Source organism: Pavona decussata, unplaced genomic scaffold (genome assembly GCF_977016875.1).
Source record: "Pavona decussata unplaced genomic scaffold, jaPavDecu1.1 SCAFFOLD_105, whole genome shotgun sequence".
NCBI classification, from domain to species: Eukaryota; Metazoa; Cnidaria; class Anthozoa; order Scleractinia; family Agariciidae; genus Pavona; species Pavona decussata.
The window spans coordinates 368,461-390,973 of NW_028145519.1; the positions used below are offsets into that span (position 1 = coordinate 368,461).

The 22,513-nt window shown below is 39.0% G+C and overlaps 1 protein-coding gene across 1 annotated transcript; it reads right to left on the reverse strand.

The window, feature by feature from the left end:
* Nucleotides 1-19,804: 19,804 nt before the first annotated feature.
* On the reverse strand, nt 19,805-22,020 carry LOC146471235 (adenosine receptor A3-like). The gene has a single exon (XM_085121066.1). It carries the CDS (start codon nt 21,180-21,182, stop codon nt 20,178-20,180), a length of 1,005 nt encoding a protein of 334 aa, XP_084977192.1. The 5' UTR covers nt 21,183-22,020; the 3' UTR covers nt 19,805-20,177.
* Nucleotides 22,021-22,513: the final 493 nt, after the last annotated feature.

The window sequence follows — 22,513 nt, forward strand, 5'->3', positions numbered from 1 at the left end:
TAAGAATATATTTACAAATATTTGACTATATATAAAGCAGATAAGAAGGAAGTGCTAATTATTAATCCACCGTATCGAAAAAGATGGTGACTTGTTCATTTACCCACACTTCCTAGTGTACGAAAAGCCTAAAAATTTCTAACCTATTATACACGATATTGTTAGTAAAGGGACGAATTTTGCTTAAAATAAGGATTTCTATGTGGCTATTGGCTGTGTTAGGCTGGCAAGGTATTGCGGTAAAATAATAGCTTATTGTGAAGAACGTGATGCAGATGAAAATCTGTGCAACCGTTACATTATACTTAAGGGATTCAACTAAATTAGCGAATTACAAATGGCGTGATACTGGTACAATTCTGTTGCTGAAGGAATACAACGAAATACTTCCATAAAAACAAGTAAAAACGTAGTGATGATAGGAAAAAAGAGAAAAAATTAAAGTGATAGTGTTAAATTGACATGTTTAAGGTGGCCGAACAAATTTTTCTAGTATGCAGGTGTTAGTAAACGCTTTTTGCAAACTACGTAATTCTTGGTGCCCGAAATAAGCTTGGTGCAAGATTAGCTATGAAGGAATAAATTTTGAAACTTGTTGTTGAGCTGGGTGCTGTTACCATGGCGACGCAGGGTAAATTTCTATACCACCTATGAACGAAGCGCGTTGCAGATAGAATCATTCACACTAAACTGGCAAATCGGGATGACTTGTCAATAAGGACCATGTAGAAATGAACTTCACATAAGCATGTTGTGAGTTCATACATTTTACGCTCATAGAGTATGTGGTTGCATCATATAATATTAACCTTTTTTTGGAGGGATTAACTAAAATAAGCCCCTTTTTGGTGAAAAACGACAGCCAAAATTATAACAAGAAAAATCAAATTGAAAAAAAAAAAAGGTTCAGTTTCGAGAGTACTTCCCATAAAATTAAAAGGGCTCGCAAATTAGAAGTGCATCAATAAAAACTTCGGGCATAGAAGGCATCCATTGATTTCTTTAAAAGTACAACACCTTTTCATCGGTTTTCAAGTATCGGCTGCTACCACAGCAACGGTTACGCCAACCCCAAATAACGTCGGCTTTGTAGACATCTAATCGGAAAACTTACAAGAACTTCTGCAAGAACGTTATTTTATTTATTTATTTTTTTATTTAGGAAAATTAAACTTACCTGACTTTCTCATTATATTTCTATGCAAAGATCTTTTTTCAAAAGCAAAACATTTTCAAGGTACACTAAGCTTCTAACTTGGCGACAAATGAAGTCATTTGTTTTAGAAATGCTCAAAATAAGACACAGCTACGTAGAAAAGCTTGTAGTTTGCATAACTCAATATCTTCAGAAATACCCTTAAAATTTGAAAATAAATCAAATGAAGAAAAGTATTCACTATTCACACAAGATCAGTTTTCGTTCTTGCAGATTCGTGAGGGCGGGTTGCAAACCAATGGGAATCAATCCCGCTCCACAGTTGTGTCAGCCACTTTGGCATAAATTAAAAACTTAATTAAGAGAACCAGATCGTCCTAGGGGATGTCTTTTGCGATAACAGCCAGGTTTTAGAAATGCACCCTAAGTGATAGCATGTCCGCATGGCTCGGACTTCGGTAGGCCGGATAGATCCTTTAATGAATGGAATCCGACCAACGGAAAGAAGGTGCCCGACAAATAAGAAGCATGAATATTCAACGCCCGTATTGCAGAAAAAAAGAAATAATTATTGAATTTCAACTTCCGTTTCTCCTTCTTACTTGGACTAGAGTTTAATCAAACGTAATTGAATATCTTTCAATGGAACAGAAATCACATTGCGTCGATTTCTGTAAAAGAATGCAAAAAGATTTGTTGGGGAAAAAAGAAGAACAAATTATAAAGGTGGAAGGAGAAATGTCTGCGTAACTCGACAGCCATAACCTGATTACCTTAATCCTTATTTATGCGCATTCCCAGAGACAGTCGTAATCGGCATTGGAAAATCCCTCACCATATTTGTCTTCTGGATCCAGAAACTGTATCACAATCAAACATGTTGCAGAGGGCGCAAAAATGTTGAATAATTTGAATATCTATAAATCCCCTGGGCCAGACGCTAAACCGCCACTAATTCTGAGAGAATGCAGTCAGGTATTATCTTCGCCGTTGGCGTTAATTTTGAATACATCTTTTTCGTTGGGCCAGTTACCGACAATGTGGAAAAACGCCAATATTACTCCTGTGTAAAAGAAAGGGAATATGAATCTTAGAGAGAATTATTGTCAGAGTTTGCTCACGTGTAGTCTTTGCAAAATCGCGGAGAAGGTGGTGAGGTACATCGAGTTGTCGATTTTTTGGTCTGATCCAAAATGTTTTTAGCCTGGATCAATTCGCGTACCTCAGTGGTAAATTCACTCTTCTGCAGTGACTGGCGTGCTATATGATGACTGGGCTAAGGCTAGAAATTGATTTAAACCTGCTAATGGGATCTTACTGGATCTGTCTAAAGCTTTTGATCTTGTGCTATACAAAGGGTTATTGCTGAAGCTGAATAGGCACGGCATAGACGGGCCCTTAGTGCGGTGGCTTAGACATTTTTTGAAAAACAGAATGCAACACGTTGTTATCAAAGGCAAATGTTGGGACCGGGTTGTCAGTAAAGTACGGGGTACCCCAAGGAACCGCAATTCTTGGCCCTATTTTGTTTATCATGTACATCAGTAAATGACTTTACGACAGATTTGACATCCACTGTCACGGTTTATATAGACGATACTAAAATCTACCCCACAATCGTTCCACCGGATGTTAACATCCCTGCTCTGCAGTGTGACAAATAAATGCACTTCAATCCGCATAAATGCGAGATGATGCGTATTACACATAGAAAGGATAAAACCAAACCTATTTATTCGCTGAAGGGGTAAGTTAGGTCGGTAGAGAACAACAAGGACCTCGGGGTAACCATCTCATCTGGTCTGTCCTGGGCAAAGCATGTGTGTGCAACGTTAAATAAGGCAAATATGGTACTGGCTATCATAAAGCGGTCCATCGGAACAAATAACGGTAATGTGTTTTCGCAGCTCTACAAGTCACTGGTCAGGCCTTAACTTGAGTATGCGGCTCCTGTTTGGAGCCCGTACTTGATTAAGGATATCGTGGCAATAGAAAAGGTTCAAAGAAGAGCTTCACGGCTTCCTCTAAGGCAGAAACGTGGCCAAATGAGTTATGAACATCGTTCTAGCTTACTGAAATGGCAAACACTTGAGAAGCGAAGAGAATTTCTATCTCTGGTTCAAAGTTATATTGTACATAATAATTTTATAGACGTCACAAAAAGATGATCTAACTCATTTATTCCTGCCATGATTGCAGTATTTTCGGGCGGAAATCCCCCACGCAAAGGACTGAAACAATGAAGCGGCCCAAAAAGTTACATGATACATCAGGTGATCAAACGAGCGAGAAATTTACAACGGGAAAACTACACATGAAGGAAACTGAAAATCGTTGGTTTTTGCATGTTTGGCAAGTTCTGTTCCTTAACTGTTACAAGTTCTATTTCCTGCTGCTATCTCCAAAGTTCACATTAAAATTAAAACTGCATTTGTAGAAGGTGCCTCCGGGGACTAATGTACAAGATTCTGTGAGCCGTCTTGAATGGATTCGAACACAAACTGATTTCCAGCACCAGAAATACTTGGAATTGCTGATGGCAGGTGGCCTTGAAGGAGCAGAAGGAGGAACCACAGTTGTCTGAGTGATCGTAACAGCGTTATTTTCGTTTCTGGTGGGATCGAAGAACTCGCCAAACTTGTTTGACTTTGTTTTGAACTACTCGAATGTTGGAGTGTCACAGTAACTCTGGATGCTGGTTTCGCTTTGATGCGCGGTTATTGCTTTGATTTGTCGACTTTCGATGTTGGCAGCATAAAGAACCGTTACGGTGATGGCTCTGATTGAGTGGTTTGTGAGGTGTGGTTCCATACCAGCTCTTGATGTCATAAACCGCAGCATATTATCAAGGGTGTTGTGGCCAAGTGGAGTCAAGCTGTACCACACAGAATCTCTTGCTGGGTTAAACGATTTGCACGGGCTTCGTGGTTTCTGGAAGAAACTGCTACACTCGGGATTCAGATGTGACAGGTTTTCCTCGAGGAGTTTCACCGGGCAGCGTTTTGAGCCAGGTCTTACGAATATTTTGCCGTTTGACTCGTCTTCTTTGTCGTCGAGGCCACCTCGGTGGTTTTTGGTCGCGAACACTGCTCCGCGCTCTCTGCTCATTGTGATATATTTTTCACCACTTGGTGTTTGTCTCGAGACGAGCATGTGCTTCTTTAGAAGCTGCTGGTTTTCGCGACCTCTCTTTTTAAGGAACAGACTGATAAAAAACAGGTTTTTTGCTGCATTTTGTTTGGTTGGAGTGAATCAATGTCAACGAGCTCGCCTTCATAAAGTATGGCAACGACTTCCATTGTCAGAGGTTGCTTGTGCCTTGTTGGAGCTATTTGACCACTCTTGCTGAGGGTTTTCAGAAAATTGCCCAGAGAAGTATTTGCCTCATTAAATTGACTGTCTCCAACAATAGAATATGGCTTGGATAGTGGACGACTTCTCAAGTGACGATCCAATGCGGCTCGGATCGCAGTACGCGATTTTTTGTTGTGTATACTGCCGTCTAGTTTTTTTGCTGACAGATAAAATTTCTGAAAACATTTGTTTAGTTCTGGTGGCGACATTTCTTTAAATGGAGTTGCAAACTCTGTCTGTAGTTGAAACAATTCTGCAAAAAAATATCATTCAACTTTGGTTCTCAAGTAAACAAGTGACATCAAATTTGGCTACGCAAGATTAATTTGCATTTGTAAACGAAACTTTTCTCGTTGTTTTTTTATCGATACACTTACGAATAAAATATAATAGCTTAAATCTCGCATATAAACAAAAACAAAGGTGTGGCTGACGAGGGCCCTTTAAACACGGCCAAACCAAATTTAGTCGCTTTCTTTGTGTTTTCAGGGACTGCTTTGTTGTTAATTTGGATGATTTCTTTCCTTGTCACCGATGGAAACCGAGACGCCATGTTTTTTTTACAAAATTCAAGCGAGGGAGGGTGAAACTCGCGAATTGCTCGCAGGTAATAGCAAAGGATATTCGGAGTTTGACTAGCCAATCAGAGCGCACCTTCAACGATATCCACTGTTTTAGTATATACTAATAAAAAATAGTTAAACATGTCATTATGAATAATTTTAGGAACACTAATAGTACATTAAGGTATCTTACTGGAAGCTACTGTGGAATCTCCTTAGCCAATCAACGATTGTATGAAGTTAATGCGATAGCTTCTGGAAGGTATTTTGTTACAAAAGGATTTTACTTGTGGTAATTTGAGTCCAGGAGATTGTCTGCTTTGGAAGGTTGTTCTAGTAACATCAATGTACATGAAAGATGCAGAAAATAATGCAAGTGACAAATAACAAACATCTGCAAAAATATAAAGTTCTGTATCGATCCCCATGTGGAAACTTACCGGCTTTTTGTATCATTCTCGATCATCAAACTGCAAATACCACAGGTTTCTGTGTAAGGCTGCAGAAAAAAGTTGACATATTGTCGGTTGTTTCCCCTTCAACATTAACCATCATATCCGCAAGGAGCATGGCTGAACAACGCCTGTGCACGTGCGGCTTGTCATGGCGCGCGCGGCCTGGGAATAACAACAAGCCGTATTAAGATGGCGGCGTTTTCAAAATGTTGTGAGTAGCCTCCAGTTCTTCGACAATAAAGAAGAGTTTGCCTGAAAACAGTAGATTAAAAATTTCAAACTAGCCTTATCGTTTATATGGTATCATTTACTGTTTGGTACAAAGGGGTTTAAGGTTTGTGCAACCTTTGAAAACATTGAACGAATACGAAAATTTTATCACCAAATGTTATGTTACACTTTACTCCTGTACGCTACGTGCTGTTTATTGCTTTTTAGAGCAGATACGCAGCCTAAAGAGTGGATTTGTTGGTTTCATAAAAAAACTCAAAAGCTGGAGAAGAATATCATGGTCCCCTGCGAAAGTTGACGAAGCCATTGCCCGGTTCGTCGGTGACAATTTAAACTGCTGGATTTATAACACTATGTGTCCACTTTCTCAACACTTAAATGAACTTTCGAACCGAAATACTCTAAGGAGACTTCTCCATCTGTTTGATAGGGTAGGAGCATTTGTCCCTAATTACCAGCATAGGCATCCCAATCATTCATGAGAATGACGTATTATTCAGTATGCAGAATGTTTGTCCCATGAACCTAGTTAAATGGCCTTAGCTCTTACGAGACTCCTTAGCTCAGTGGTAGAGCATCCGAACTAGCAACCGGAAGGACTTAGGTTCCACTCTTGATAGGAGCACTCGGAATTTCTTTTTCCGAGTTTGCCTGTGTCATTACTGATTAATACATCATTCTCATTTGTTTGCCAGGCTTAAAAAAATATCACATCGCATTTCCTTTCGTCCCAATTGTTTGTTACGACAGAGAAGGATAAAATGTTAACATTCTGTCCAAAAATAAAATTAATTTTCTTATCTCTGTGTTGTCATGACATGTCGCACATGCGCAGATGTTATTCAGCACTGTCTCCCCAAGGCAGGTGCTGTACCGCAGAGAAGGAGTGGTACAGAATCGCTCCAATTCACTGCTCGGGTTGGAGAAAGGCGAGGCAAAGACGTGCGTTATAGAACGAGGGCATCCAGATCTAAAGGTTTTTTTGTAGCACATCGCTTACAACTAAACTCAAAACTGATACGGTAGTTCAAAGTAAGAAGAGAGATAATCTATAGAAATGATTATAGAACGAAAGAACATGCATCTGTTTATTTTAAAGCGTACAATACATCGAAGTAATACAACAAATAGTACATCTAAGAAAATTTATCAGTAAGTCCTTTTTCTTTTATTATCAACAGTGTGTCAAAGCATGTATCAGTGTGACAACCAAAACAAAAAAAAAAAGGTGCCAATGGAACTATTTATCTTGGCTTAGACGTCGACTTGTGAGTGATGATGTGCCAAGCCCGCGAAAAGGAACAGCTTTCTATTTAGCTTTCGTGACAGAATTGTTTAGTTTTGTAAACTAGGACTTAAATGTTTTTCCCGCTGTGTATTTTGCCAACACAATTGGGAAAATAAATACCCTATAAATATTAAAATAATTTCTTAAGGTGACAAATAGCAGTGAGGCTGTAAATTGATATTACACCTACTAATTATTGCAGCCCGTACATTAGCTCGTTTATTTTTCTTTCTTCACACCAGAGAACATGTATTATATGAAGAATATAACCTTGTATCACAAAATCACCCGTGATCTTGGCAGTTGTAGCCGAATAATTTAAATGACACACAAGAAACAAAGCACTGCGAGAAAATTTTCGCTAAGTTTTTTTACGTCTCTTTCACAGGTTTGTCTCTGTTCAACAGTGTGCGAAAAGAACAGAGATGTGACAAACAGTGTGCGTTCTCTGTACCATTTCTGCCCTGCATAGTTAGCGCAAATACAACAAAAAAGTAACAAATTAGTATTTCCTTTTTTTGAGGGGGAATTTATTCTTTTTGTTCTTTCTAAGACTATGTGTTACACCCGTCAGACGCGGACCATTATGTGCTTTTTATGTCATTCGTGGTGAGTTGTAATGTGTTCTTTTTTTTTTTTTTAATTTCATCAGGGATCCTGTCTCCGGCGCCTCGTAAACTATTGGCTGGTTTATTTTTATTTCGCCATATATATTTCTTTCTACCTTTGCTGTTTTGATTTTGCCATTTATGGCGATGTTTACCGGTTAAGACTTGCCAATCTTCTAAGATTTGCTTGTGTATTACGATGGCCCTTTATCCCACTACATCCCTTTTTTTGGATCACCCGACGATCAAGTATCGAATCTTGATTCGTGGCTGTCCCATCGAGTTGAAATCTTTCACTCTCGCAAGATGCCCAAATCTGCTTGCATCGATTTGTAGGATCCAGTATTTTTCAATAAAATGTCAAGAAAAATGTAACATACATGACCTTCCCATGTCTGTCCTGAAGTCCTTCTTCAGAGCAAAACATTGCCAACATACGTTTAGCTTTTTAGTTGCCAACAAAATTAAGACATTTGTTTTAAAATGGTTCAACATAAAACACAGCTAAGTGAAAAACTCGTAGTTTGCATAAATCGGGATATTTGAAAATACCCTAACAAATTTAAAAAAAAAAAATCAAATGAATCAAGCAAGGTCAGTTCTCTCTTTTGCAGATTCGCTAGGCCCGGTTGGAAACCAACGAGAATCGGAATCCCACTCAGCAGTTGTGTCAGTCAATGATTTCAACCTTGGGATATTTTAAAACTTATAGAAACAAGTCGGATTTAAGAACTGCGCGACAAGTGCTTACACGTACGCACGGTTGGGACTACGGCTTGAAAGATGATTTAATAAATGGAATCCGATCAGCGCAAAACAGGCGTCCAGGTGTTCCGTTTTGCGGTTATATTCACATTCATTATGCCTCATGGCACAAGCTGCCTGTGGTTGGGTTGCTATTCTCTTATTCATTAACCTTGAAAACCCCTAGCAGAAAACCCTCGTTGGCAACTAAATGAATTTCTACATTGATCTCAGTGTTTGAGTGTCTCGGCGTGGTTGAGGTGTTGTTTCTACGTTCCATTTGGGGAGTGAAAGCACCTCCCAACCTCAAACCCACTCTGTCTTCTTGAGCAGGTTGTACGGCAAGATTCTGCTGTCGTTTGCGCAACAATTTCTTCAAAGAATCTTTAAATAGCGGCATTCTAAAGGCGTAAACGAATGGATTGACCATAGAATTTGCGAGATGAAGAACATTCAGGAACCAGAGGACAAACAGGGGAAAACACCGGTGACAGAAATCTCTTACAGTGTACACAACAAAAGCAGGCAGCCAAAACCCTAGCGATGCTGCAATTACTGTGAACATTGTTTTTGAAAGTCGTAAGTTATGCTCAGTGGATCGACTGGTTTGGGGTGCTATTTCAGGTGATGTGCTTCGTAATCGATTACGTATCTTAATATAGCTTGCACAAATAACCAACAGAGCAAAAAATAGGCAAATGTGTATGAAGAGAGTAAAATATCCCTTTTCAACCTTTTTGTAATACTTTGGTAATAAAGATAGTCCAGCGATGCATAATCCAAATACCCAGGCGATAACAGCGGCATAAATGTAAACTCTTGTGTTTGTTACACGATGGCGAAGCGGATATAGCACCGCGTAAACCCGCTCAAGAGCAACAAGAGCGAGAAAAAACACAGATGTACTTGATGCAAGTAGTGGAAGCGCTGATAAAAAAATGTTTGCCTTCTTTTTCTTTCCTAGAACGGCGGTCATTTTATCAAACTTCCCGGTCGATAAGCCAATGAGTTCTGATATTCCTACAAGCAAATCGGCGACTGCCAGGTTGATTTAAAGAAAAAAAGTTCGCTTTTGATGGAGTCTCTGTCTCCAGAAGACAAAGATGGTGAACGAATTCCCAATGATGATAAATACTGCTTCCAGTATGTAGATAATGATGAATGTAATGGCCGTTGAATATACCATGCTAGTCTCAGTAGTTGTGACTTTGCGTTTTCTTCACCAAAGTCTTTTCGTGTTCTGCAGCAAAAACCGTCAGAAAATGATTTTTGTTCCGCGCAGAAATCGAAATTGTTTCGTGCGCACCTCAGCCCAAGATAAACTTAAATACGTTTTTTTGACATTCTAATCAATAGTGAGTTGAAATTAAATTGGTGTCTTTGATCTAGATGTCAGAAATGCGTGCTGCATATATGCAAATTATGTGTGATATTTGTCTAAGACGAATTAGCCATATCAACCCATACAAGAGGCCATTTCCGAGTTGCTTTTTAAAGCAGTTTAAAAACTGCATTATAAAAATTAGTGAAGATTCATATGCAAACAAAACTAATTTTCATATGAAAGGCTTTACGCTTAGCCTCGCTTTTAAAATGAAGCTCACAGGAACTCGGAAATAGCTAGCCTATTGAAAATGGCGAAACCCAAAGAAACACCTTAAACTTTTTGCCCCAACCCATGATCAACTCAAATGCGCTATTTTTTTACAGACTAAACACTAGTGAGTTGGAATTTAGATAAATAGCTTTGATCTTCGTGTCAGAAAAACGTCTTTTGAAAATTAAATAAAAAGATTAATATACTGCCGTTTCTTTTCGGACATCGACTGATGATCTTTAACAAAAGCGTTCGCTTTTCATTTGCTTTTTCAAATATGTTATAGGCTTTTTCTTTGCCTAAAACTGCACAACAAAGCCATATTAATTAAAAACGACAAAACGTAAAAAAGGAAATATTTACTTGCAAATAGGATTTTTATGTCTGTTCTTCCAAGTGAGTATTTTTCAGTTTCCTGGGGGCCTGGGACTTGGGGTGGCATGGCTAGCTCACCTCCTTACGGTTCTTATATCGGGCCATTCATCTGTTCGAAGGCTAAGTTCAGACCTCTTATCCAATTTCGATGCTTGTGCTTCCGAGCAGTTTGATCTCGTGGGTGACGCCGTGATTCACTTGCATGGCGTTGGTGGTCGTACTGTGGAGAAACGTCGCCTTTTTGACCTTGGTGTTGTCTCGGCTCTTCGACCTGATATTATTATTCTTGAAATAGGCACTAAAGATCTTTTTGATGATCGTCCTGAGGTTGTTGGTTCCGAGATTGATGATTTGGTCCAATTGCTCTTGGCATCTTATTCGGTACGTGTCATCGGTTTGCGGGGCATTGCATTTCTTGAATTTTATCCCATCGCCCTAAGCCTGCATCTCTGGGGACATGCATTTAAGGATCAGCGTGTGTTGTTTTTTACTGATAATGAGGCCTTAGTCCATGTTATCAACAAACAGACTTGTCGTGACAAGGACTTAATGTTTTTTGTGCGTAAGCTGGTTCTAGTTTGTCTTCATTGCAATATTTGTTTAAAGCAAAGCATGTTCCAGGCGTACAGAACAAATTGGCTTATTCTTTGTCTCGGTTACAGTTGCAGACTTTCAAACAGCTGACACCAGCTTACATGCACGAAGTTCCCACAGTGATGCCTCCTCATCTGCAGCCGCTCAGTTGGCATCCATAGCTTCCTTTTTACTTCGTTCTAGTCTTCAACTCTCATTCATACCGACCTATCGGCGTACTTGGTGGCCTTTCCTTCAGTTTTTCATTTCTACATTTCAACTCCCTTTTAGGGCAATGCCTATTTCACCATCTGTTCTGGCCTTGTTTATGGCTTATCTGTTTCGCTCTCAGTACGCTCCATCCACTGTGATGACGTATGTCTCGGCTTTGGGTTACTGCAATAAGATTCAGGGCTTTTCGGGTCCCTCTAAAGTGTTTTATGTCTCGCAAATGCTTAAGAGCCAATGTCAGTAAAAACCAGACAACATCAAATACTTGTGGCAACGGTCAAAAAATCGATTTCGCTCATACTTTCAAGCTTGATACCCTGTCATGTTAGAAGAAGCCCTGTGCGCCTTGGGAGTTCTAAACAAAAAATTATGCTCGTATTAAATCGATGCTAATTATGCAAGAAAAATTGCAGTTTTTAGCCAACTGTGAGTGTCAACGGCGCCATAAAACCTCATTTACCATGGGATTTCTTTTAATAAACTTCAAGCCCTATGTTTTAGCATAAATCACAGTAAAATTCAAGTCAATCTGTTGTATCGGCCCGGGTGAAACTTTCGATTGTTTATACGGTACTTTTTGACTCATGAAAACCACGTCTTTTTGAAAAATCTACCAGAGATTTAGAGTTTATTGTAAAAGCCTGAACATCTCCCTGAGATACAAAGAGATATCATACTTGAAGATAATAAAATCAGAAAGATTAAATACACCTTATTCGATTTTCTAGAGATCGACAAACTTGCACAATTTTAAGCTATCAAATTAGCATATTTACCATCTCTTGCAAAAATGTCAATTTCTTCCCAACGAAAAAATATTTTTCGAAACAAACTGCACAGGGGTTCTTCTAACATGATAGGGTATCAAGCTTGAAAGTATGAGCGAAATCGATTTTTTAACTGTTGCCGGCCAATGTCTGGTTTTTACTGACATCTGCTCTTAAAGTTTTTAACAAAGTTGGGTTTCGCCTGGATAGTCGTCTTTCTATTACACTGCCAATTTTAGATAAATTGCTTTCCGTGGTCGGTTCCTCATATCAAATTTGTCAGTTTCAGGCGATGTGTTCCCTGGCATTCTTTGCCTTTTTACGCATTGATGAAATGACTTCCACTGGTGGGCGAAATGGGAATTCTCCAATCTAAATTTCGCAGATTAGTAAACTGCTCAATGCTTCGAAGGAACTAATCGCATTTAAAATTACTTTTGGAAACTTTAAACAGCTACAATGAACGCCCCTTTTCCATCACAGTCTCTCGCCAGCCACAATCTTGCCCTGTTGAATTTTTGGCTAAGTATTTGGCAATGCGGGGATCCAGACCGGGTGCTCTGTTCATTACGGTGAATGGGGCCCCAGTTTCTAGATCTTATTTTTCAAATCAGTTGTCGTCTGCTAGACAGTTTTGTGGTTTGTCCCCTTCAGTTTACAAGGGGCACAGCTTTCGAATTGATGATGCTTCCCATGCTGCAGATAAAGGGGTTATCCGTTGCTCAAATCCGCCTCTTAGGACGGTGGAAGTCTAATGCATATCAAAAGTATCCTAGAATGCCTAGTCTTTGTTCTTAAAGCTTTCATTTACTAGCCATCCAGCAGGTGCAATTTGCCTTAGTTTACTGTGCTATTTATCTATGCCTTAAGTATCAGCTAGCACGGGCGGCTCTTGCTTTTGGTTTACATGCGATCATTATTTTCATTGCTCATTGGTGGCGGGTTGTTGACATGAAGTACACAGCTAGCTTGAGCGGCCCCTACTTTGGGTTGACATAACATACCGTTGTCGATTGTTAAAGTGCCTATGAAGCGAAAATTTTCTTTAAATAGTTATAAAATTTACCCTTTCAAACACGCGATTTCAAAGTTTGAGATTGCTGGGGTAAAATTTGCCGATTTTGTGAGCGCTCGAAGTTGGGCTATTTTGCCTTCAAAAATGGTATTCGAATCGCGCGGCCAAAATGCCAGGTGACAATAACCGCTGACGTCACGTTGGTGCCAAGAATTGCAATTCATCATGGCGAGAGAGAACAAAGATAAGCGACAGCGAGGGCGATATTGCGTTGCTGGCGTCCATAACAAAGAGAGTTGCAGAATCGATCATTCACAGAATCGCTAGACATGCTTTTCTCATTCTACAATCCTCTTTGGCGGCAAGAACGGAATAAAAGTAAACAAACTTTTGGCACCAACGTGACGTCACAACTTGGAATTCAGCATAAAATTCGACCCAGTCCTCTGACCATTTTTGACAGCAAAATAGCCTAACTCTGAGCGTTCGTAGAATCCACATTTTTTACCCCAGCACTCTAAAACGTCGGAATCGTATAATTCAAAGTGCAAATTTTATAACTACACAAAAACAGTTTTTGCTTCATAGGCACTTGTTTTGGGTGCTATGGTGTTTGCACCTGTATTCCATACTGTTGATCTTGGGCATTAGCTAGCATGGGCGGCTTTTGCCTTGGGTTGGCATTGTGTGGAGTACTTTGAGATTTTTGATGGGTTCAGCCCGCAAGGGCGACTTAACTTTATTTCACCTAGTTAAATTATTTATTGTTGCTCCAAGACATCAGCTAGCATGGGCGGTTCTTGCGTTGGGTTGGCATTCTATATAGTACCTTGAACACGTTTACTGAGGGGTTACACTGGCAAAACGTTCAAGCTTTTCTTTTACATCGTTTGGTTGACCCAAGGCATTAGCTAGCATGGGCGGCTCTTGCTTTGGGTTGACATCATGTATAGTAATATTGAGCTAGTTTACAAATTGTTTAGTTTGCAAAGGCAACTAAACTTGTCTTTCCTGTATTAGATTTTTCATGTTTTCATTTTACATAGTTTAGTTGGCTATGGTTGATCCAAGGCATTAGCTAGCATGGGCAGCTCTTGCTTTGGGCAGACATATATTGAAAAGGTTACGGATGTGTTAAGTCTGCAAGGGCGACTCAATCTGTCTTTCCTGTATTTTTTTCCCTGGGTTGGCATACTACCTTTCAGTAGATGTCATTGACTTCCTTCTCTTTTCTGTGCTGCGTTTGCCTGGGGTGAGGGGGTATGTGTACGGACACATGCTTTGGCGTTTTCAGTGCCCTCACCTTTATTGGGCCAAACTTTGTATCACGGATTTGATTGAAAAATATTTTAGAATAAATGCGGCTATGGGATTACCCATAGCCATTTACTGCAGTCATTGAATGTGGTATTTTTGCCCAGTAAACATAGCTCAGGCATAGCGGCATCATTTTGGGGTTGTGCTAATAATTTGCAAGGGAGAAAAGGCATAAGGACCACCTAAATGTTCCACAAAATTAAATAAGCAAGCGACGCCTTTGTATTTTCCTTTTGTAAAACGGTTGCTCTTTTTTTTTTCAATTGAATAACACTGCAAAGAGAGTTGTACACAGAGCACATCGCAATGAAGAAAGAAAAAAGGTAGAGCAATGCTACTGTGGCCTTGTTGGGTCATGCGGTAGAGAAGACCTGACATTTTTTTTCTATGTTCAGTAGCGCTATGTTATCCCATTTCGGCTCTCTTGTTTTTAAGCTTTATGAAAGGTTCAGCTTTTAGTATTCATTCCCCTGTGCAAACGTACCATAGGCATCAGTGAGCGCGAAGCGGACGGAATAAATGAATGATAATACAAGGTAAACTTTTTATCTACTAAATGATATCTATTTAGGCTTTCATATTTTTGTTTTCTACTTTTTTTAACGCAAACTGATTCACGCTCTGACGAATGGCCAACACTCGAAATGTTAGCTCTTGAATCTTTTTATGTTTTTCAAAATAACTTTATAATTAACAATTGATTCATGCGCCGATCAGCGTGAAGCACGCGGGAAGTTTGGAGAGCACGAAAAATGCGTAAGAGTTGCTCGAGGCGTAGCGGAGAGCAACTCTAGCTTCTTGAGTGCTCTCCAAACTTCCCAAGTGCTTTATATCTCGATGAAGCACAGCTTATCCATAAATCAATTGTTTAATAACTTTTTCAACGCGGTAGTTTAACCCGTTGATTCTAGGTAGACCAGAGGTTTTTCCAAGCATTCGCCCAATGTGCAAAGTGGTAATAAACAACCCCATGTTCAGTATATAAAAAAAAACCACAACAACAACAACAAAAAAAAAAAACACACACACAACTTACAGGGTAAAAAAAGTAACACCACTTTGGTCTAAAATAATTATCGAATTAAATGTTCTGTTTGCCAATTAAAAATTTTCCAAAAGACAAACTTGAAAATTTAACTCTCGCATTACATGGGAGAAATAATTTCTTTCCTCTCGCGAGGACATGTGTTTGTTTTAGCAAAATTTACGCAGTTGTCACGTTTAATCAATGATAACAGAAAAAAAAACTGACAACTGAAGCTTTCCTAAATGAAAAATTTATTCAGATAAGTCTTTGTTCTAAGAAGCAAAGGCGTACAATTTTTAATCTGAGGCGATAAACGCGCGAGCGATTTGAAAGAAGAGCACGTCCATTTTGAAGTGAATTTATCGAACTGTGCAGAGCACAGTTTTCAAAACGTTCGCAAAAAACTGTTAGGAATACAAAGAATCGGTCAATTAGAAAATTATTTAAGTACAATTCACAATCAAACCTGTAATTTCTTGTCAACTGGATTTCCACAAGTACTCGAACATTACCAAGAAAGTCCGTGGCTTAAATAATGATCTGAGATGCCCGCTAGCTGGTCGACTAGATAAAACGACAATTTAGTGCAGGTGTTTAGTGTCCGACGAAAGTTTAAAGAAAACATCCAGCATAAGGCAGTTATTGAATCTGTAGATCTGATCAAGATTAATAACAGCCCTTTCATGAGTCCACAATTTATCATCAACAAATCTCTGTGAGTCTCAATTCTCGATGGCCGCGGGTGTTTCTTCTTAGGACAACAAGTGTAGGGGTAAAGGAGCTGGGTTAACGGCTGTGTTGTGTGCTTTGTGTGTTTCCGAGAAGCGCTTTCCGAGAAGCGCTTCAGTGGGCGTGATCTGTTTCTTCTCAGCCAAGCCATTTGAGGTACCCGTTTTACCAACTCTGTCTCTTCAACTTTTTGGTCAATCAATCAATCAATCAATCAATCAATCAATCAATCAATCAATCAATCAATCAATCAATCAATCAATCAATCAATCAATCAATCAATCAATCAATCAATCAATCAATCAATCAATCAATCAATCAATCAATCAATCAATCAATCAATCAATCAATCAATCAATCAGTCAATCAATCAATCAATCAATCAATAACTCAATACTTTTATTGAACACTCCTAATGGGTTTTTCAGGTCAATTTACATGATAAAATAATGCGCACTCCTCTGGGAGATTTGTAGTAAAGTCACGCCTGAAATGAGAGAATTATCTTTTTCTCGAAACTGCTCCAAGTAATGGCAACTTGGGTTCATATGCGGTGACAGGGAAGGGATTCCAGTGTGGATTTTTCTTCGCATCAGGAATTCCGCCTACGTTCGTGATTCTAATGTCTAGCAGTGTGACGCGGATAAGCCATCAGAGTATCGCAGGCACCTGGTGCTCATCAAGAAGGGCAGATATATCACCGCAAACTTTATAATTCATCACTATCAAACGTCGCAAATGAACTTGTTTAGAACGGTGGGGTGTTATCCGTCTGACGAGAGCATGTCTAAGAGGCCGTCTCTTCCAAGGCAGGTAAACTTTCTGCCAACTAAAGGATATCTAATTAGGTTCAGGCTTTTTCATACGGAGAATAATTTTTGTACTTTAGCAGTAGAAAAGATAGGCAGTTGATCTAACATGTCACTAAAGTAGGCGGACATAATTCCTTCTATCCTAGTATCATCGGACAATTCATGATAAAAGGGTTTAAGCTGGTGACACACAGTTCATCATCGTGCAACATTTGTTGAGCAACAAATGTTGCTCGATGTTGAACCGTGTGTCACCAGCTTAAGACTGGAAAATGATTGGATAGCACCGTTCAACAAATCGCAACTTGTTGAATGGAATATAACTCATCTCTATTTTGTTACAACTGCGTTCAACAGCGTTCAGCTTGTTGAACGGCCTATTTCAACATTCAAAACTACACAACACTGTTCTACATTTTTTGAACAGGAGCTGCAACATTTGTTGATCAACAAATGTTGAACCGAGTGTCACCAGCTTAGATGTCTATAAAACATTTGCCAATATAAATGCCTGTATATTCTTTAATTATTATTGATATTGACCAGGCTCACAATGATACACAGTCATAGTCATCACCACCTAAACAACTTAAACTAAGCGAAAACTAAGAAGAAGAGAGCTGTGGACTTGAAATCATAATAATACATTTTAATGATACATTTGTTTAAATAGCCCTAAAACCACTACTCGTCCTGAGTGCTTTACAGTAATAGTAAGAACAGTATTTCAAAACGATTTCAATAAAATGCTTTGAGCAGTACCATGAAAGGAGTTAGACACCTGGGTTTGAAATGACAGCTCAAAATCAATCGTTTGTCTCACGATTGTGTAACATGGGTGTGGACCGCGTTAGTTCGACCGCTATACTGGTGGTCTTCATCAGCTGAAGGTGTCGACTGCTTGTGAGTAAAAAGTAAGTAGCAAACCAAACGGCGAGGATTGAAATGCACCAGTTTCCATCAACCACGGTGCTATTGATAAACGGCTAGTAGACACAACCCGGTGTGGTGTCAAGACCAGGGCTGGGTTGTTCGAAAGCCGATTAACACTAATCCACGATTAGATTTTCATCTCGCTTATTAAAAATGATTTTAAAGGCTCGTTTTACGCTAATGGTAATTAAAGAAAACTCAAGGCAAAATTAAGAGACAAAAATATTTTGGACGCATCCTTAAGGGTGAGTAAATATACTTGAATCAAAGTACACGTTGACCCAGGAATAGCTTAATTGGGCTTTGGACAACTGGACCCAGCAGTGTAACAGTCGAAACGTCGTGATCCACACGTATGTGGCCCAGTCGTGAGACAAACGATTAACTCTGAGCTATCGATGCTCTAACCGTTTAAGAACATCAAATTACAAGGGCGTCTTTATTTTAATACATTATCTTCGCTTTCTCTTTGCTTTATGGGTAACCAGCTTGCCGCGGCAAAGAGCATCTCTCAATGTACTTTGCTTTCTAGAAACCCAATCGGAAAAAACGAAATGGTATAAAAATGTTAACATAATTTCCTAACTTGACAAAAGTCACTAAAATGTTATCATATTGCATTACACGTATTTGTGATGACGCTCTACGCACATATTACTTGGTGCAGTTTTCCCAATTTGTTTGCAAATATGCATCACAAACATTGAGTTCTGTACAGCAAAATACTGTGTGCAAAAAGCATTATAATAATCAGGCAATCAAACTATTGTGAGTATTGTAAGAACTGTAAATATTGTTAGTGTTGTAAGTAGTAAAGCTATTGTAAGTATTATGAGGAGTATGAATTGTAATTAAACGTAATTGCAATTAAAGTAAATGTGAATTGTAATTAAAGTAAAGTAGTGTAATTGTTAGTACTGCAAGTATGATATTTTAAATTTTGTATTCTATGTCACGTAAGGCTAATGAACTTTTTAAAATAATATAATTTTTTTTTAATTTTTATATATCGTTCACGAAAGCTCATTATGCTCTCGGTTTACGCAAATAAGTTAGGTGTTTGTCTGATCCTATCCACATAAAACTACAGCTGGTCTTTTGTTTGTCCGTTTTATACTTCCTTCACCGAGCTGCCCTTTTTCCACAGGGCATGATCGATTGAACGATAACGTAACAGTTTTGCATTTCCTTTACGATGATTACTATATACAACTTATTGAAACCCACCTCCACAATTATATTCTGTGAATGAACCTGTTTTTACAGATGGAAAAAAGGTCCAGTGGGAGAAATTCTAATAAATTTCGTATTATTGTCGAAACCAATGCGGATACAGCTGCCCCAACTCACGACTTCTTCATGTATCCCAAAGGCTTGACTTCTTTTAAAATGATGTAGGCAACGTTTCAAACGTCTAAAATTATACGGCAGACCAGGAAAATCCTTCCCGGAAAATTAAGGCGATTTGCAACGCCTTTTCAAAACTTGGAGTACATATTTTGCAATCTTAGAATAAAAGCATCAATTGCGTTTATATTGCACTACATTTGATCGGTTTCCAAGAAACAACTGCTATCATAAAAATTGTAACGCATAGCCCGCTTTCATTTAAAATAACGTCGATTATCTCCAAATCTATTCGGACGCTTTACAACTAAACTTTCAAGATTTCTACTACTCAACATGGACAATGCCTAGGCGAATTTAGAAAACAATCTTTAACATCGTTTTCAAAGTTCAAGCAGAGATTTTAGTTGTTCACGCCAGTTTTTCGTTAAAGTCTCAATAAAACGGTAAAACTTATCACTTTCTCCCTTCTGTCCAAAGGTCTTTTGTTATATGACAACGTTTTAAGCGAACAGATATCTCGCAAACTAGTTCATACATCGCATTTCAGTCGAATATAATATAGACGAAGTTAATACGAGAAATGAAATTCGTCGATAAAGCGACGTACGAAACCGTTGTTTGGAATTAAATTCGTCCAGACGTTTTATCCGTCGGAGAAACACGGATAAAACGTGTGAATTCAGACGTCATACTTCAGACGCATAAAATTTAATGCACAAATTTGAAAATACATTAACATATTATCGACGTGTCGTTTTCATGAACCTGGAATCGTCGTAGGTTGTCCAAACTAAGTTCCACCATCCCATGTCATTCAAGTCGATTGAATTTAATTCGTCGTCTAAATCGTTATCGTCGTCTTACAGACGAAGTCAATTCGTATTAAATATCGTCCGAATTATATTCGACGCATGAACTAGGAGTTGCTAATGGTTAGAATAAGATTCATTTTGACCTTCGCGCACATTTCAGCGTCAGACGTCTTTTTTGGTGTTTGATAAGACGGCTGAATCTTGGTAAAAGTTAAGGTCTATGGGTAATTCGGCTGTTCTTCATTTTCCCTGCAAAGGTTTCAGCTGGAAACCATCTTCGGCAACAATATGAATTTCTACATCCATGTCACTACTTTGGGTGGCTTGGCGTTGTCGACGTGTTCCATTAGGGGAGTGAAAGATCTTCCAGAGCTGAAACCCAGTCCGCCTGCGTCTTCCTTCAACATTCTGCCGTCGTTTTCGACAGAATTTCCTCAACGCGGCTTTAAATATTGGCATCCTAAAAGTATACACAAATGGGTTGACCAGAGAATTCGCCAGATGAAGAGCATTCACGAGCCAGTGAACGGGCTGGGAAACACTTTGCGGGTATAACTCTTTGACAGTATACACAACAAAAGCAGGACCCCAAAACACAAGTGATGCGGCGATTACTATGAACAAAGTCCTTGATAATCTAAGGCTATGTTCGATGGATTGATTTCTGTGGGGTGCTATTTCAGCTGATGTGCTGCGCAATCGATTGCGTATCTTAAAGTAACTTGCGCAAATAAACAAAACAGGAATAAGAAGACAAATTTGGATGGAGACAATAAAATATCTCCTATCCGCCTTTTTGTAAAACATCGGTAATAAAGACAGTCCAGCCATGCAGAACCCAACTACCCAGACGATAACGATGCTGTAAATGTAAACTCTGGTGTTTGTTACACGATGACGGAGCGGCCATAGCACCGCGTAAACCCGCTCAAGGGCAATAAGAGCGAGGAAAAACACCGATGTACTTGAGGCAAGGAGTTGAAGCGACGATGAAGGATACGTTAGCCTCTTTTCTTCTCCTTTAACTGATGTCATTTTAACAAACTTCCCGGTTGCTAGGACAATGGGCTCCGATATTCCCACTAGCAAATCAGCGACTGCCAGGTTGATTAGTAAAAAACAAGTTCGTTTTTGATGGAGTCTCTCTGTCAAGAAGACAAAAATTGCGAACGAATTCCCAATGATGATAAAGACTGCTTCCAGTACATAGACAATGATGAATGTAATGACCGTTGAGTTTAGCATGTCTGTGTAAGTAGTTTTGACTTTTTATCGGGATCGACAGAAAGTGCTCTCTGTTCCACGCAAATATTACAAAACGTTTTGAGCACAGCTCAGCCCAAGTTCAATTTAAGTACATCACCTTTGCAGCTAAAACAATAGTTAAGTTTTAATTTACATCAGAGTTAATGTATGTCGGAAATACACTTTTGCTGATTGTGTCATGATATATCTTCAGCACCTTCGTTCTATCACGTTAATCATTTTCGTCCAAAGACGGATAATTGAGGAGAAATAAATAAACGAACAAATGTCGCCGTGGAGCGATTTAAGACGAGGCAGGACATATATACGGCGTTTTATCCTCTGACAACGATAATGAGGACGATCGTTTGTAAGATATTTACATTTCATTTGCCAATGTCACAAAATATACCCAAAACTCATTATTTGCCAAGTAATATTGCACAACTTGAAGCCATTATCGTCTCATCCAAAAACAAGACGGAAAGGCGAAATCAAAAGCGTATCCTTGGCGCAGCTAAATTATTTGATTTAAATAAAACACATAAAATTATAAGCAAGTATCTACCATAATTATCCACCCTTATTGTTTCATTTAAAAGAGCGTATCTTCTTCCCGCAAGCGACGGCTATAAATTTGCATTTCCGTAAACGATTGTTAGGTACGTGATAGAAAAAGAAACTGACAATATGTCCTCACTCTATGTTCTGTAAACACAGTTGAGAAAATAAATCGATTTTAAACGCGAAAAGCATCACTTGAAATATAATACTCCCCATCTGATGTTGCACTTACTATCTACAACTGCAGTCATTATTTGTTGTAACACTACAGATAACACCCAAAGTAACGAACGTGCCTGTTATATACCACACGTACTTGCCCTCCCCCCTCCTCCAATGTTGTGTTCGTAGCGTGTCATTCACTCCGGTTCGGTGAAATTCAACATTGTGCTCGTAGCGTGTCTTTCACTCCGGCTCGGTGAAATTCAACATTGTGCTCGTAGCGTGTCTTTCACTCCGGCTCGGTGAAATTCAACATTGTGCTCGTAGCGTGTCTTTCACTCCTACGGAAGCCCATAAGGGACACATCTTTCCTGGTAATATTCCTCCATATAACAAGAAATTACACATCTCACAAAATAAAATGCACTGCAAACTAAATAAATCCGCACACTGCGAACAAAATAAATCAGCACGCTACAAATAAATAAATCCGCACACTGCGAACAAAATAAATGCGCACGCTGCAAATAAAAAAGTCCGCACGCTATAAACAAAAAAATCCGCACGCTGCAAACAAAATAAATCCGCACGCTGCAAACAAAAAA

What these genes read in the sequence shown, in the direction of transcription:
- LOC146471235 (XM_085121066.1), bottom strand. Translation starts at nt 21,182, where the DNA reads ATGCTAAACTCAACGGTCATTACATTCATCATTGTCTATGTACTGGAA.